Source organism: Bos javanicus, chromosome 3, assembly GCF_032452875.1.
Source record: "Bos javanicus breed banteng chromosome 3, ARS-OSU_banteng_1.0, whole genome shotgun sequence".
Lineage (NCBI taxonomy): Eukaryota > Metazoa > Chordata > Mammalia > Artiodactyla > Bovidae > Bos > Bos javanicus.
In genome coordinates this window covers 1,102,375-1,117,522 of record NC_083870.1, presented here as the reverse complement: position 1 = coordinate 1,117,522, position 15,148 = coordinate 1,102,375, and the positions used below count along the sequence as shown (strand labels likewise).

General features: G+C 46.1%; 1 protein-coding gene across 2 annotated transcripts in view; it reads left to right on the top strand.

Annotated features, from left to right (window-relative positions):
* The first annotated feature begins 574 nt into the window (after positions 1-574).
* Positions 575-15,148, top strand: part of RCSD1 (RCSD domain containing 1) — a 71,985-nt gene continuing 57,411 nt past the window's right edge. The window contains exon 1 of one of the 2 annotated variants that reach the window (XM_061399404.1): positions 575-828. In XM_061399404.1, coding sequence (XP_061255388.1) covers positions 823-828 — 6 coding nt within the window. In that variant the 5' untranslated portion in view covers positions 575-822. The remainder of the gene's footprint in view (positions 829-15,148) is intronic. The other variant, XM_061399407.1, reaches the window with a different exon arrangement.

Here is a 15,148-nt window from a genome sequence, read left to right as displayed (position 1 = left end):
GATCGACTGATAAAGGTCTCCAGAAAACGTGCGACTGAGAGGTGGAGAGGAAGAGAGATGACAGACGGAGAGGTACTTGAGTTTGCAACACTTAAGCGTTGAAGGCACTGCCTAAACAGTCTCTGAGGGACGGGGAGGAGGGGAGTGGGAGAACCATTTATCCGTCAGGGAGGGTCCTCATTCTCCGCCCAGGAACGCCGGGAAAACCAGGTATGCGGCGAATGCAATTTCTTTTTAAATGAGGAGAGACGGGGGTAGAGAGGTACATAAAAGAAGTAAATAGAAAAGAGGGGAGATAAAAAGAATGAGAGAACCACTGTGACCTTTAGGGCAAGCGAAAAGAAAGAAGAGATGTTAAAGGAGAGAGAGGTTGAGGACTGACACCGAGCAAAGACCCGGGTCCTGGAGGAACTTCACGAGAAAGAGGGGCCACACGACTGTCCCATCCCCATGTTTGGGCAGATTAATGGAGTCGTGGCTCCCTCGCTTGAGTCCTGCCCCGGGAGGGGACAGTATCTGTTTAGATTTGTGTCTAAATTTAAACCCTGATCGCCGGCCTCCTTCCCCAGCTCCCCACCCTCCCCGCCTCCTCTCTCTCCCCTCCCCTCCCTCCTCCTCCTCCTCCTTCCTCGTTCTCTAGCGCGGGGCTGGGGCGGCCCGCAGTCAGCCCTGCAGCCGGCGAGCCGGGCGTGCAGCCGCTCACTTGCGCTGTGACCGCAGGAGCCGAACCCGGTCCAGGCGGGAGCAGAGCGCTGAGCGGGGATCGAGAGCCCGGGACAGAGCGAACGCGCGCTGGCGGCGCTGAGTCGGCACCTGGAGGACATGGAGGTAAAGAATCCCGCGGCGCGCAAGCAGGGTCCGAGCAGGGAGCACGAGCGAGGCTCAGCGCTGCGGCACTCCGGAGGCTAGCCCCCGGCCTTTCCTAGGGGACCCCTCCCGGCAGGCAGGGGGTCGGCCGGGAGGACCTCAGGGAGAGGGGAGGGGCCTTTCTAGAGGTTCAGCTATTTTGCTTAGGGACTCAAATGCTTCAGAAAAAAAAAAAAGTTAGGTGCTGTAAACTTTGTAAATGGACAAATGTGTGAGCAAAATTTCTGATTTAGAAATCAGAAGCCGCTGGATCTGCAGAGATGAATATTGAAGAGAAACAGAGCTGTTACCCTGAGGCACAGCGTCTATGGGCTTCCCTTTTCGATGAAAATTGAGCTTTTAAAAGTCCGGTCGCCCTCTTGCTTCTCAGGTCCCACTTTTGTCTGTCACATCTTTCAGAACTTTCTGGAAAGCTCCCCTCATGGGCAAATGGCACTATTTCTGATCAAACTTGAGACTTTCCTGTATGTCCCTGCATGCACTGGGGTGTGCTGGCTACATATCTGTGGGGGGCTCCAGGGTGAGGCCCACCACTGCTCTGCCTGGGCTTTTCCTGGGACAATTCCAGCCAGTGGGATCCAGGAACCACCCTCCACTGGAGGAGTGGCTGGTATATTCCCCTCCTCCCTGCCTTTAACATATTTTGAGGCTCCCATGGATTTTCCCCTTGAAATAGACCTGACATTTAGCCCTAAGCCTATTTTAGCTAGATTTAAGCTTGCTTTTAAAAAGAAGGAAAGCAAAGGTGATTCCCGTTTTCAAAAGCTGAACTGCTGCTCCCAGTGCTGTGGTCAGCACTCTCCAGATTCACAGTTCTGCTAACTCTTCCCTGTCACTGCTCTACACCAGAACTCAGGTTGGCTCTTCTAAGCAATCCTCACTGCCTGCAAAGCGCTGGGACTTCTCTGTGTGGGCAATAGGTCTGTCCTGGGCAGTTGCAGTCAAGTGTCCAGCTCTATCAGTTGTCTTCAGGGATCAGCTTCAGGGAGTCTTTATAAAGTGCAGGGGCCCCTGGGATCCGCCAGAGGCTAAGATGGGCCCTCTGGAAACATCTGTAAACTGGGGAAACTCCAGGCAGATTAGGGTTGGGAAAGGGTGAGAGGGAAACCCAGCAGTGGGTGTTCACCAGTCTACTCAAAGATAGCCTACAGCAACAAGATCTTTCCTGGCTGCAACTTCAGAACCAAGAAGGCAGATGGCTCTGGGAATGCCCATACGAACAAGAAGGTTCCCAAAGTTGCTTTAAGAGTTGGTTTCCTCTTCTGACAGTACAGGGTGCCTCAGGCCTTAGCTAGAGGTGCAGTGTAATTTAGGACCTCTTTAATCTCTTGCAGAACTGGATGGGAGATAAGAGCAAAGCTCTTAGGCTTTGAAGCAAATTGCTTACTGTTAGAGGGCCAAATTTGTTCTCAGAAGACACAAGGGAATCTTTCCAAAGGTACTTTCTTCTTCAGTTGAGGAAGGAACAGTGTGTGGCAGAGGCCCTGAAACTTGCCTGAGCAACTTCCTGTGTGGAAGTGAAAAGTGGGGTGGCGGGGGAGGGGGTGAAAAGAGAAGTGAGTGGTGAAAAGAGAAGATCCCCTAGTCTGTAAACATATGTGTAGTCATTGATAGGGGATTCTGCCAAGACAGGAGCACTGCTGGCCAGTCAGGAAGCGTGTCAGTTCACACTGAGTCTGTACAGGGCATGGATTTGCGGGTTGGCAGTGACTGCTTTTAAAGTTCTTTTGTCAAAATGCCTGAAAAAAGCACTCCAACAGCTAACACTGGTAAAGGAAGTGAAGAGGAAACCAAGAGGCTGGAGAAGTGACATTTCTTTAGCCAGGAAGTAAACTTTTTCATGGTGGGACATGATATGCAGGAGTGGGATTTGGGAATTTCTGAAAAATCTCAGAGTAAAACTCTTTTGAGAGGTGAAACCCACTTTTGAGACATGCCACTATATTTGATGAGAAATGGAGCTACATTACTTCCCAGTACTAGTAATTTATACCAGGCCAGTAAGTCTATGGGGTTGCACAGAGTCGGACACAACTGAAGTGACTTAGCAGCAGCAGCAGCAGCAGTAAGATTTACTCAACATTCATTCTCTAGAACCCATTTAACTTTTGGAAGTCTTTGGGGAATCTTTTTTTTTTTTTAAGTTACTTTACTGTTATCAACAATATCGATCATTACTTCAACCCTCTTTAAGCCCTCTGGAATAAACAAGAAAAGATGCCTTTTAAAAGCTCACAATCCAATAGGGAAAATAAGACTAATCTTGTCATGTGCATAATTTTCAAATGCAAAAGTGCCTTAAGGTATGGCATTTGCAGACCCTAAATTCTATAGTATTTCAGTATTTCTTGCATTTCTGTGTAAGACTCAAAAGAAGTCTTAAAAGAAAGGTGGGTGGTGAGGAGGAGAAGTCATAAGAAATGGATGCACGGAGAACATGCCAGCTTTGTGCAGAAAAGTAAACCAGTTGGCTGGAAAGGAAGGTGAAGAAGCAGAGAGAGAAAAAAAATGAAAGTAATAAGATAAAAACCACAGGGCCTCCGAGTATATAGTGGATCCTGCCCAAGTGGGTGAGTGGGAGCTGGAATTCAAGCCATCTGGAAGAAAGGGTTACTTTGCTTTGTAAAAAGTCTCCTTGCCTAGCTGTACCCCAAAGGGATGCCTTTTTCGGATTCAGACAGAGGCTAGCTGCAGGCCTCAAAGCCAGATAGTGGATGGCCCTGGATTCTGCTCCTTGGACAGTAAGAAACTCTAAGTGGTCTTGAGTAAGATGGCATCCACCTTGTAGCAGGGATGATATGGCAAAAATGCCAGTGTATAGAGTGAACAAGGAAACCAGACTCAAGAGCTACTCTGAGAGTCCAGGCATATTGTGATTTTGAGAGAGCGAGAATGAAAGAAATGGAAGAATAAAGACCATGTGTTATATAAGAAACCGGAAATGACTTCTGTGTTTGAGCTCATCAGGGTGCACAGGTGAGTAGGGTTCTCTGAGATGCCAAGGAGAGTGGCAGTACTGCTTTTACACGTTTGTAATAAGCCTTTTGTAGGGAGTGACTCTCTTACTGGTCTTTAGGTCTCCAGAAGTTTGCACAGTGCCTAAATCATATAATTCCTTGAGACGAGCTTGCTTGATAAATGAATTAACAGAAACAGAGAACTCTTCCCCTCTCAGTCTGCAGCTCAAATATCTCCACCTCGGGAAGCCTGTACAGATGCCCTCAGACTCTACAGCACACTCAGGGCACTTTTTTCAAACTGAATTAGAGTACTAGACAGACCTGTAACTGTCTGCTTACCTGGTTCTCTCCCTGGAAAATTCCTCAAGGACAGGGGCCATATATATCTAGTGCTTGATGGCACTCAAATGCTTGTTGAATGAGTAAATAAATGGTTGAAGATGGGAAAAAATCAATTTAAAACAACAACAACAAGGTTTAGATATGTTGGTTTAGTTTGTTCTAACCAGGAATGTCCAGCCTCCCATGAGAAGTAAAGGCCTTTTATGATGAAAATATGATTCTTCTCTAGAAGAGATGGTAGGTGAAGTTACTCTGGATAGGAACTCAGAATGGAGAAGTGTATAGTAAAGAAAGAGCTGGAGACGTTGTACATCAAAATCAAACCAGTACTCTTCAGTTCAATTCAGTTCACTTGCTCAGTCGTGTCCGACTCTTTGCGACCCCGTGAACCACAGTACGCCAGGCCTCCCTGTCCATCACCAACTCCTGGAGTCCACCCAAACCCATGTCCATTGAGTCGGTGATGCCATCCAACCATCTCATCTTCTGTCGTCCCCTTCTCCTGCCCTCAATCTTTCCCAGCATCAGGGTCTTTTCAAATGAGTCAGCTCTTTGCATCAGGTGGCCAAAGTATTGGAGTTTCAGCTTCAGCATCAGTCCTTCCAATGAACACCCAGGACTGGTTTCCTTTAGGATGGACTGGTTGGATCTCCTTGCAGTCCAAGGGACTTTCAAGAGTCTTCTCCAACACCAGTACTCTTAGTTGCTTAAATATAAGTTGTAGGTACTACCGGTTTTAATTTTGCCACTGAACATGTAATGAATTTCTAATTTAGATGGACAGAGTTAATGAGCCCTTTTCTCTGAGGTAACTCCCCAGTCCTTTCTAGATAGTGTCATTCATCCATTTATTCAGTATTTATTGGGCATTTATTATGTACTGGATCTTGAGTGATGAATGTCAGTTAAATACTCCCAGACTATCTTGTCATCCTCACAGGTTATCAGTATTACTAATGAAAGGTATGTGTGTATGTGTATATACTGATACATATAATGTATTCATTTTGTAACCTACTTTTTCCAATGATATCTTTTTACTTCATTAATATTGCGGGGCGGCGGGGGGGATGTTGTGCCAGGAAGCTTGGAGTCCTAACCATTGGACACCAGGGAGTTCCCATACTTCATTAAATATTTTCTCCCACAGTTTCACCAACAGCCTTCGCTGGTTTTGGACCCACCCTCTCACTGAGCCATATGTTGGCTGCTGACCGATGGGCCATAATAAGGGATTGCTTGGCCTCTGGAAGCTGGATTTTGGCTCAGTGGACTTGCAGGCCTGCCCAAGTACCCCCCACATTCCTGTCTGGCTCCCACTCTGTGGGACCCTCAAAGTACCACTGGCTTCCACTTAATAGACACTTCCATTCCCAGGACCACAATGACAGGGAAAGTTCCAGCAGGCAGACTGGAAGGGCCCAGTCGCTATCACAGGAGGGGGTGAGCACACATTCCCGGAGCAGAGTCAGGTTTCAGAGCCCAATCCACAGCGTATCTGCTGACAGCCAGGGGAGCCAGAAGCTGGCGAGTGCGGTTCCGTGGGAAATCTGAACACTGGAAGCTCAGCAGCCTGGTAATCTTATCAAGGCCTCAAGAGAACGTTTTGGTTCCAGAGAAATCTGAAGGCAAATCTGCCATCCTACAGTAATAGTTTTAGGTTTGCAGAATCAGCTTGACCAGCTTGACTCAATTCATTAGAATCTAAACATCTCAGAGCTCTGGGTGGAATGAAACGATCTCCAACTGTCATATAGTGAAGGAGGAAACAAGACACAGAGATTGAGGCTGCCTAGGGAATTAGGCAGCACTGAACCTTTGGAAAGCTGCAGTTTTTCTCTCACCTAGTTTTTCTCTCAGCCTAAACCTTAAGAGGTAGAATGGTTGGTTTCATCACAAAATAAATATCCACCTCATTTTGGCCTTCAGAGTCAGGTAGATGTTTTTAATCACTCTGTGCAGAAGATATAATGGAACTGCTAACACAGTACCAAGGTTTGGTCACCAGCATCAGTATTATTGCTCTAGGGATGCAGAGGAGCTCACCTACCCAGTGGATCTACCTGAGTCAGACACTGCCCTTATACCCTTGTCTTTTGTGGATTGAGCTCTCCATCTTTTTCCTTTTAGGTTTCCTGAATATCTATCTCCTGGGAATTGTGGGAAATGACTGCTGAGCTTATGAGATTCATCTTACATGAGTCAAATCTTATCTTGAGGGAATGGACCTCTGCATTTGGGGCCCAGGACCTCCCTAGGAGAGGTGAGATGGGCTTTCAGGGTCTTTACATCTATAATGAGCCTCCTGAGATGCCATCAGAGCGAATACTCAATGGGGAGTGTTGGGGCCCCCAGGCTGGAAGCACTGAGAAGTTCTAGACATTGGAGCTGGACATTCTCTTCAGCCAAGATGTCCCTAGCCCTTCATTTTGAACATGCTTGCGCTGTATCAGAGCCGCCTTCCTGGCCTTGGGATAGCAGTCACAACTCTTTCCTAAGCTAGATCTTCAATAATCGATAATAATTCATAGCATACAACACACGATAGTTCTTTAATTAGGTCCAACAGACATACACTGAGGCCCCGCTGCTGCCAGGCGGTGGGGAGAGGAAGATGAATGTCTCACCTGCTGGTCTCCGAACAGCTCCCGTCCAAGAGCCGGGCCAGCGCCTATAGGCATGTGCAAGAGGTTTGAATTCACGTGGACAGAGGAGAGGCATCGTACCCAGCCTAGGGTTCAGATGGGCTTCCTGCGAGAGATGGCTTCTACGTGGAGTCTGGAGGGATGGGGAGGAGTTGACCAAGTGCAGAGAATGGGGAGGTGCCTTCTAGTTAGAGGGTGGCAAGCAAAGCACTGATGCTAGAAGCATCGTGTGAGGACAAGCAGTCCGTGTCTGGAGTCAGTCAAGGTAAAGGTATTTGAAGTTGGGGAGCTAGAGGGGGGATATAGAGAAGTAAAAGTTACACTTCCTGCCATAAAAGGACCTCTGTTCTATTTGGGGAAACAAAATATACACATAGGACACAACGTAAAAAAAGTACAAGATTGAAGATAAGTTCTCAGGTGTGTGGGAATTCAGAGTCAGCGCCTCTAATGGGAGCTAGAGAAAACTTGCTTCCTCTACTGGGGATTTCCCCTACAAGTGGGGCTCTTCCCAGGCTCCCTGGCAGCCCCAGGGGTGCACAGCTAACAGGGGATTTCAGCCCAACGATTAGCATACTCAAGCCCAGGGCCTGCGCCTAAAAGCTCTGAGGCGGAAATCCAATTTGAAATAGACCCCAGGCCCCAAGGGAATGCCTGTGGTCAACTCAACCAAAGCCGCCCCCACAGCCCTCCTTCAGTTCACACCTCCACCTGCAGCCCCTCTCCTGCATTCCTCACACGTCCTGTGCCTGCTCCAAAAAGCCTTCCTCTTTGTCCAGTGGCAGCACAGGCACAAGCCGAGGTGAGCCCCGGAGCAGCAGCCAGCCACGTGCCTCAGCTCAGGCTGGGTCCAGCAAAACAGTGCGACAGAAACAAGACGCCAAGACTCGTGACTGCTATTATACAACCCAAGCACCCACACCAGAGGTCACAGAGAATTTACATCCCACAACGCGCCATAGAGGGCTTCTGGCTTCCTTGGGGCCTCAGCCCTAGACCCTCACCTGTGATAATTTATTCCAAGCACATGAGTCAAATGGACAGTTCTCCTACCTTGATGGGGCCACCCCCTCCACCGCCCCCCCCATGTCTGAAATACATTGCCAAGCTTCAGATTCGTCGCTTGTCTTACTTTCGAGATATGTTTTGATGGATAGTGCGAAATCCATTTCTCAGCATCCATACTGATAATTCAGTCCTGAATATTCATTGGAAAGACTGATGCTGAAGCTGAAACTCCAGTACTTTGGCCCCTGATGCAAAGAGCTGACTCATTGGAAAAGACCTTGATGCTGGGAAAGATTGAAGACAGGAAGAGAAGGGGGTGACAGAGGATGAGATGGTTGGATGGCATCACCGACTCGATGGACATGAGTTTTAGCAAGCTCCAGGAGTTGGTGATACACAGGAAAGCCTGATGTGCTGCGGTCCTTGGGGTCACAAAGAGTCGGATACAACTGAGTGACTGAACTGAACTGATACTGATGTCATGTAGGAGAAACCTGAAGCTTGCTGTCATGGTAATCCACTTGTTGAACACCTTCTATATACAGATGTTTTACATAAGTTAATCTTTTCAATCTTCATAAAGTCCTATTCCATCTGTTTTCTAGATGAGGATGCTGAGGATTCAATATGATTAAACTATATGCCCAAGGTTTGGAAGGTGATTACCAGAAGTGCCAACATTTGAACCCACCCCACTCGGTGGGATCCTATGGCCCATTCTCTTCCTCCCGTAGTAGAGAGGCTCTGGCTGCCCACACAGTGCCCACAGCATGTGTGACAGGGAGACCACATGCCCCTTGACCTGGCCAGTTCTCCTCCAGCCCAAGGCCACTGGGGAGGCCAGCGGCTCAAGGCTCGGGGCCTCTGAGGTCTGGTACAGATTTACTCCGAGTCCTCATCTACACATCTGATAGGCTTCTGAAAGGCTCCACTTGTGTTTCTGAATGAAACTAGTGCCAACATCTATGGCACAAAGGAAGTTTAAATAAACATTCATTTTTATGGCTTAGAGTTTTGAGAGCAAGAAGGAATAATAGCAGTTTCTTTCATTCCCTTCATTCTAAAGATGAAGAGGGATTTCCCTGGTGGTCCAGCGATTAGGACTCCTTGCTTTCACTGCTGAGGGGCTAGGTTCAATTCCTGGTTCTGTTTGGGGAGCTAAGATCCCACAAAATGTATGGCATGACCAAATAAATGAGGAAACTGACATAAGTGATATACTGATGGTCACACTTAAAGTCAGTTAGTGGCAAAGTCAGAACTAAGATGAAGGTCTTCTGGCTCCCAGCACAGGAACCTCCCTTCTACAGGGCATGTGTGATCCCTGTGTCTAAATAAGTTCATAATTACTTTATTGCCTCTGCATGTCTGTGTATAGTCTTCTTGAGGCTTTCCAAGTCCATACCGATGGTGCTTGGTTTCTAGGTTTTATCTGGCAAGCACCGTTATAGGGGGATGGTAGGGGTTGGGGGAGATGGGCAGAGAGAGGGACAGCTATTATTATCACTGTCTTAAGCAACAAGTGCCAAGAGATCTTAAACTAAGTCCGTGAGGGTGCCACCCCACTAGGGAGAGTACTCCACCTGTCCTCCAACCCTCCTTTCTATGATGCCCTCAAAGGGTCTTTCTGGAGGAGTCTTTGGCCCCTGCTGCCTAGTCATTCCTGAATCTCCTCACAAAAGCCTAAATTGATGTACTTGGGAGGACAAGAACAAGGATGATTCCAAGCCCATGTGGAATGAATGGAAGACTCAGAGGGATGCTGGTACTCTGGGTTACTGTCTAAAGCCAGTGGAGTTGGCAGATGCGTGAGTTTGCTAGGACTGCCATAATATATGACCACAAATGCAGTCTCAGAAATCTATTCTCTCACAGTTCTGGAGGCCAGATACCTGAAACCAAGGTGTCACAGGAGACCCTAGGGGAGAATCCATTCCACACCTTCTAGAACTTCTGGTGGTTGCCAGCTTTCTTGGCTACGGTCACTGTAATCTTTGCCTCATGTTCCCTTTACCTTCTACTCTGTGAGTCTCTTCTTAAGGACATGTGTCATTGGATTTAGGACCTACACCGATAAACCAGGATGATTTCCTCATCTCAGAATCCTTAACTACATCTGCAAAGATCCTTTTATGAAATAAGGTAACAATTCCAGGTTCCAGAGATTGGGAAGTGATCATATTTGGGGGGGCACCATTTAGCTCATGACAGCAGTCAGCCCGCTCTTCATTATAAGGGAAGGAGACTTTGGGCTTGGCAGATCAATCCTTGCTTATTGCTCGGCTCTCTTGTGACACTCCTCTCCCTACTGTCCTAGGGGTGAATAGTGGTGGTGGAGTCCCCAAGTCATGTCCGACTCTTATGACCCCATGCACTGTAGCCCACCAGTCTCCTCTGTCCAGGGCAATTCGCAGGCAAGCTTACTGGACTGGGTTGCCATGAACAGCCAATTCATTGATTCTTGTCGTGAGACTAATTTCCTGCCTCTAGGGTAGCCCACACACACACATATGTATATACTGTACTGGCATGAGGGACAGCCAGAGCCTTCTCTGCTCAGAGCCACAGTCAGGAGAGGAGGTATGCAGGGCCGGGGCTCCTCTCCAGGGGGCCATGAGGGTCTGCAGGGCCGGGGCTCCTCTCCACGGGGCCGTGAGGGTCTGCAGGGCCGGGGCTCCTCTCCACGGGGCCGTGAGGGCCATCTCTCTCTGCTCTGGTCCCTTTCCCATGGGATAACTATGGTGTCAGCAGGTTGAGAAGAGCTACTTAAGATAATCTGGGATCATCTCTACCTTCAGAGAGGATTGTGTCTAGCAAGATTATAGAATTACATTTTATATGCTCTCATTTGATATTTGGTTATCAAATACCTTATTCATGCATTCTTCCATTGATTCATTTAAGCTTGCCTGGTGGCTCAGTGGTAAAAAATCTGCCTGCCAGTTTTGGAAACACAGAGAATAGATTTGTGGACACTGGGGGTGGGCAGGGGGCGGGGTAGGAGAGGATGGAATGAATGGAGAGAATAATATAGAAACATGTATATTACCTTATGTAAAATAGATAGCAAGTTTGCTGTAGGACTCAAACTGGGGCTCTGTGACAACCTAGAAAGGTGGGATGGGGTGGGAGGTGGGAGGGAGGGGACATATGTATACCTACGGCTGATTCATCTTAATATATGACAGAAACCAACGCAATATTGTAAAGCAATTATCCTTCAATTAAAAATAAATAGAATTTTTAAAAAGACCCAGCATAGCCAAAAATAAATAAATAAAATTAAAAATAAAATGAGCTAAAATTAATTAAAGTGTTAAAAAAAAAAAAAAAAAAAGAATCCACCTGCCAATGAAGGAGATGCAAGTTTGGTTGCTGGGTCAGGAAGAGCCTCTGGAGAAGGAAGCGGCAACCCACTCCAGTATTCTTGCCTGGGAAATCCCATGAATGGAGGAGCCTGGAGGACCACAGTCCATGGAGTTACAAAAGAGCTGGACACGACAGCAACTAAACAACACAACTAAGCAGTTACCAGATGAGAGTTTATAAGACACAGTACCTGCTCTCAAGATCTGCACAGTCTGGGGAGAAAGAAAAGCAATGATTACAGAACAGTGTGATTGGCCCTGTAAAGGCTCTGTGTAAAGGCAGTCTGATGGGACTGGTGAGGACAGGTGACTGTAGCAGTCCAGGCAGCTAGTGTCGCTATAAGACAATTCCATGGTCTTAGTGGCTGAAAAGAGTGAGTGCTGTTTCTCACTCTGTGAAGCGATGCCTGGGGGCTCTGCTTAATATTATTGTTCTCCTCTGGGAACCCTGGTTGACAGAGCAGCTACCATAAAGCACATTGTCAGTTATCACAGCAGATGGGGAAAGGGTTCTGGAGAACTTGTCCTTGCTGTGACTCTGGCCTGAAAGGATTGGAACTAACCACATTCAACTCAAGCCCAGGGAGGAGGAAGTGCAGTCCTCCCGCATGCCTCAGGTGATGAGAGAGCTTGACATGTTGCGTGAACATCATTCAGGTCCTGGGGAAATCTTAGAAGACTTCACAGAGCAGATGACCTTTGAGCTAGTCTGGAAGTTAGATTGTTGTGTCTTTCAGGTTGACCAAGATGTGAAGGCTGAGGAAGAAAGCATTAATCTGTGCTCACTCAGGGCTCACTTGAGACTTACACTACTCTTGTCAGAGATGTTCTTCCTGATTAAAACAAAAGCTGCTTTGCAAGCATAAAAAAATGTTTTTAGTGATTTTAGTTGTTTTTCATGCTCTGAGGTATGATTAAGAGGGGCAGGTAGAGTTGAAAGAGAAGTCAGGGGGTGAATATATGTCCTGTTTCTATGGGTAAACATATTTCTTTATAGTCCAGCTCTCACATCCATACATGACCACTGGAAAAACCATAGCTTTGATTAGACAGACCTTTGTGGGCAAAGTAATGTCTCTGCTTTTTAATATGCTGTCTAGGTTGGTCATAACTTTTCTTCCAAGGAGCAAGTGTCTTTTAATTTCATGGCTGCAGTCACTATCTGCAGTGATTGTGGAACCCCCCAAAATAAAGTCTCTCACTGTTTCCACTGTTTCCCCATCTATTTGCCATGAAGTGATGGGACTGGATGCCATGATCTTCGTTTTCTAAATGTTGAGTTTCAAGCCAACTTTTTCACTCTCCTCTTTCACTTTCATCAAAAGGCTCTTTAGTTCCTCTTCACTTTCTGCCATAAGAGTGGTGAATTCTGCATATCTGAGGTTATTGATATTTCTCCCAGCAATCTTGATTTCCTGCTTGTGCTTCATCCAGCTCAGCATTTCTCATGATGTACTCTGCATAGAAGTTAAATAAGCAGGGTGACAATATGCAGCCTTGACGTACTCCTTTCCCTATTTGGAACCAGTCTGTTGTTCCATGTCCCGTTCTAACTGTTGCTTCCTGACCTGCATACAGATTTCTCAAGAGGCAGGTCAGGTGGTCCGGTATTCCCATCTCTTTAAGAATTTTACAGAGTTTGTTGTGATCCACACAGTCAAAGGCTTTCACATAGTCAACAAAGCAGAAATAGATGTTTTTTCTGGAACTCTCTTGCTTTTATGATGACCCAACGAATGTTGGCAATTTGATCTCTGGTTCCTCTGCCTTTTCTGAAACCAGCTTGAACATCTGGAAGTTCATAGTTCATGTACTGTTAAAGCCTGGCTTGGAGAATTTTGAGCATTCCTTTACTAGCTTGATGAGTACAATTGTGCAGTAGTTTGAGCATTCTTTGGCATTGCCTTTCTTTGGGATTGGAATGAAAACTGACCTTTTCCAGTCCTGTGGCCATTGCTGAGTTTTCCCAATTTGCTGGCATATTGAGTGCAGCACTTTCACAGCATCATCTTTCAGGATTTGAAATAGCTCAACTGGAATCCTGTTACCTCCACTAGCTTTGTTCATAGTGATGCTTCCTAAGGCCCGCTTGACTTAGCATTCCAGGATGTCTGGCTCTAGGTGAGTGATCACACCATTGTGGTTATCTGGGTCATGAAGATCTTTTTTGTACAGTTCTGTGTATTTTTGCCACCTCTTCTTAATATCTTCTGCTTCTGTTAGATCCATACCGTTTCTGTCCTTTATTGTGTCCATCTTTGCATGAAATGTTCCCTTGGTATCTCTAATTTTCTGTAAGAGGTCTCCAGTCTTTCTTATTCTATTGTTGTCCTCTATTTCTTTGCACTGATCACTGAGGAAGACTTTCTTTTCTCTCGTTGCTATTCTTTGGATCTCTGGATTCAAATGGGTATATCTTTCCTTTTCTCCTTTGCTTTTTGCTTCTCTTATTTTCTCAGCTATATGTAGGGCCTCCTCAGACAACCATTTTGCATTTTTGCATTTCTTTTTCTTGGGGATGGTCTTGATCCCTGTCTCCCATCCAATGTCATGAACCTCTGTCCATAGTTCTTCAGGCACTCTGTCTATCAGATCTAATCCCTTGAATCTATTTTTCACTTCTACTGTATAATCGTAAGGGATTTGATTTAGGTCATACCTGAATGGTCTAGTGATTTTCCGTACTTTCTTCAATTTAAGCCTGAATTTGAAGCTGAAACTCCAATACTTTGGCCACCTGATGTAAAGAACTGACTCATTTGAAAAGACCTTGATGCTGGGAAAGATTGAGGGCAGGAGAAGAAGGGGATGACAGAGGATGAGATAGTTGGATGGCATCACTGACTCAATGGACATCAGTTTGAGTAATCTCCAGGAGTTGGTGATGGACAGGGAGGCCTGGGGTGCTGCAGTCCATGGGGTCGCAAAGAGTCAGACACGACTGAGCGACTGAACTGAGCTGAACTGATACCTGAATGGTCTAGTGGTTTTCCCTACTTCCTTCAATTTAAGTCTGAATTTGGCAATAAGGAGTTCATCATCTGAGCTACAGTCAGCTCCCAGTCTTTTTTTGCCGACTCTATAGAGCTTCTCCATCTTTGGCTGCAAAGAACATAGTGAGTCTGATTTCGATGTTGACCGGCTGGTGATGTCCATGTGTAGACTCTTCCCTTGTTGGAAGAGGGTGTTTGCTATGAAAAGTGCGTTCTCTCGGCAAAACTCTAATAGCCTTTGTTCTGCTTCATTCTGTACTCCAAGGTCAAATTTGCCTGTTATTCCAGGTGTTCCTTGACTTCCTACTTTTGCATTTCAGTCCCCTATAATGAAAGGACATCTTTTTTGGGTGTTAGTTCTAGAAGGTCTTGTAAGTCTTCATAGAACCATTCAACTTCAGCTTCTTCAGCGTTACTGGTTGGGGCATAGACTTGGATTACTGATATTGAATGGTTTGCCTTGGAAACGAACAGAGATCATTCTGTCGCTTTTGAGATTGCATCCAAGTACTGTATTTCGGACTCTTTTGTCGACTATGATGGCTACTCCATTTCTTCTAAGGGATTCTTGCTCACGGTAGTAGATATAATGGTCATCTTAGTTAAATTCACCCATTCTAGTCCATTTTAGTTTAGATTGGATTGTTACGAGGCCTAAGTGAATTAATGACATCATACCTCAGTATACACAGGAAATTGGTTCCAGGAACCACCCCCGCCCCTCAGATTCTGTGGATGCTCAAGTCTGTATATAAAATGGCGTAGTTGTTATTATTCAGCCGTGTCAGTTGTGTCCGACTCTTTGTATCTATGCACATCCTCCTGTATACTTTAAATCATCTCTAGATTACTTATAATAGTTAATACAATGTAAAAGCTGTGTAAATAGTTGCTGACACTTGGCAAGTTCAAATTTTGCTCTTTGGAACTTTCTGAAGTTTTTTTTCTGAATATTTTTGATCCAC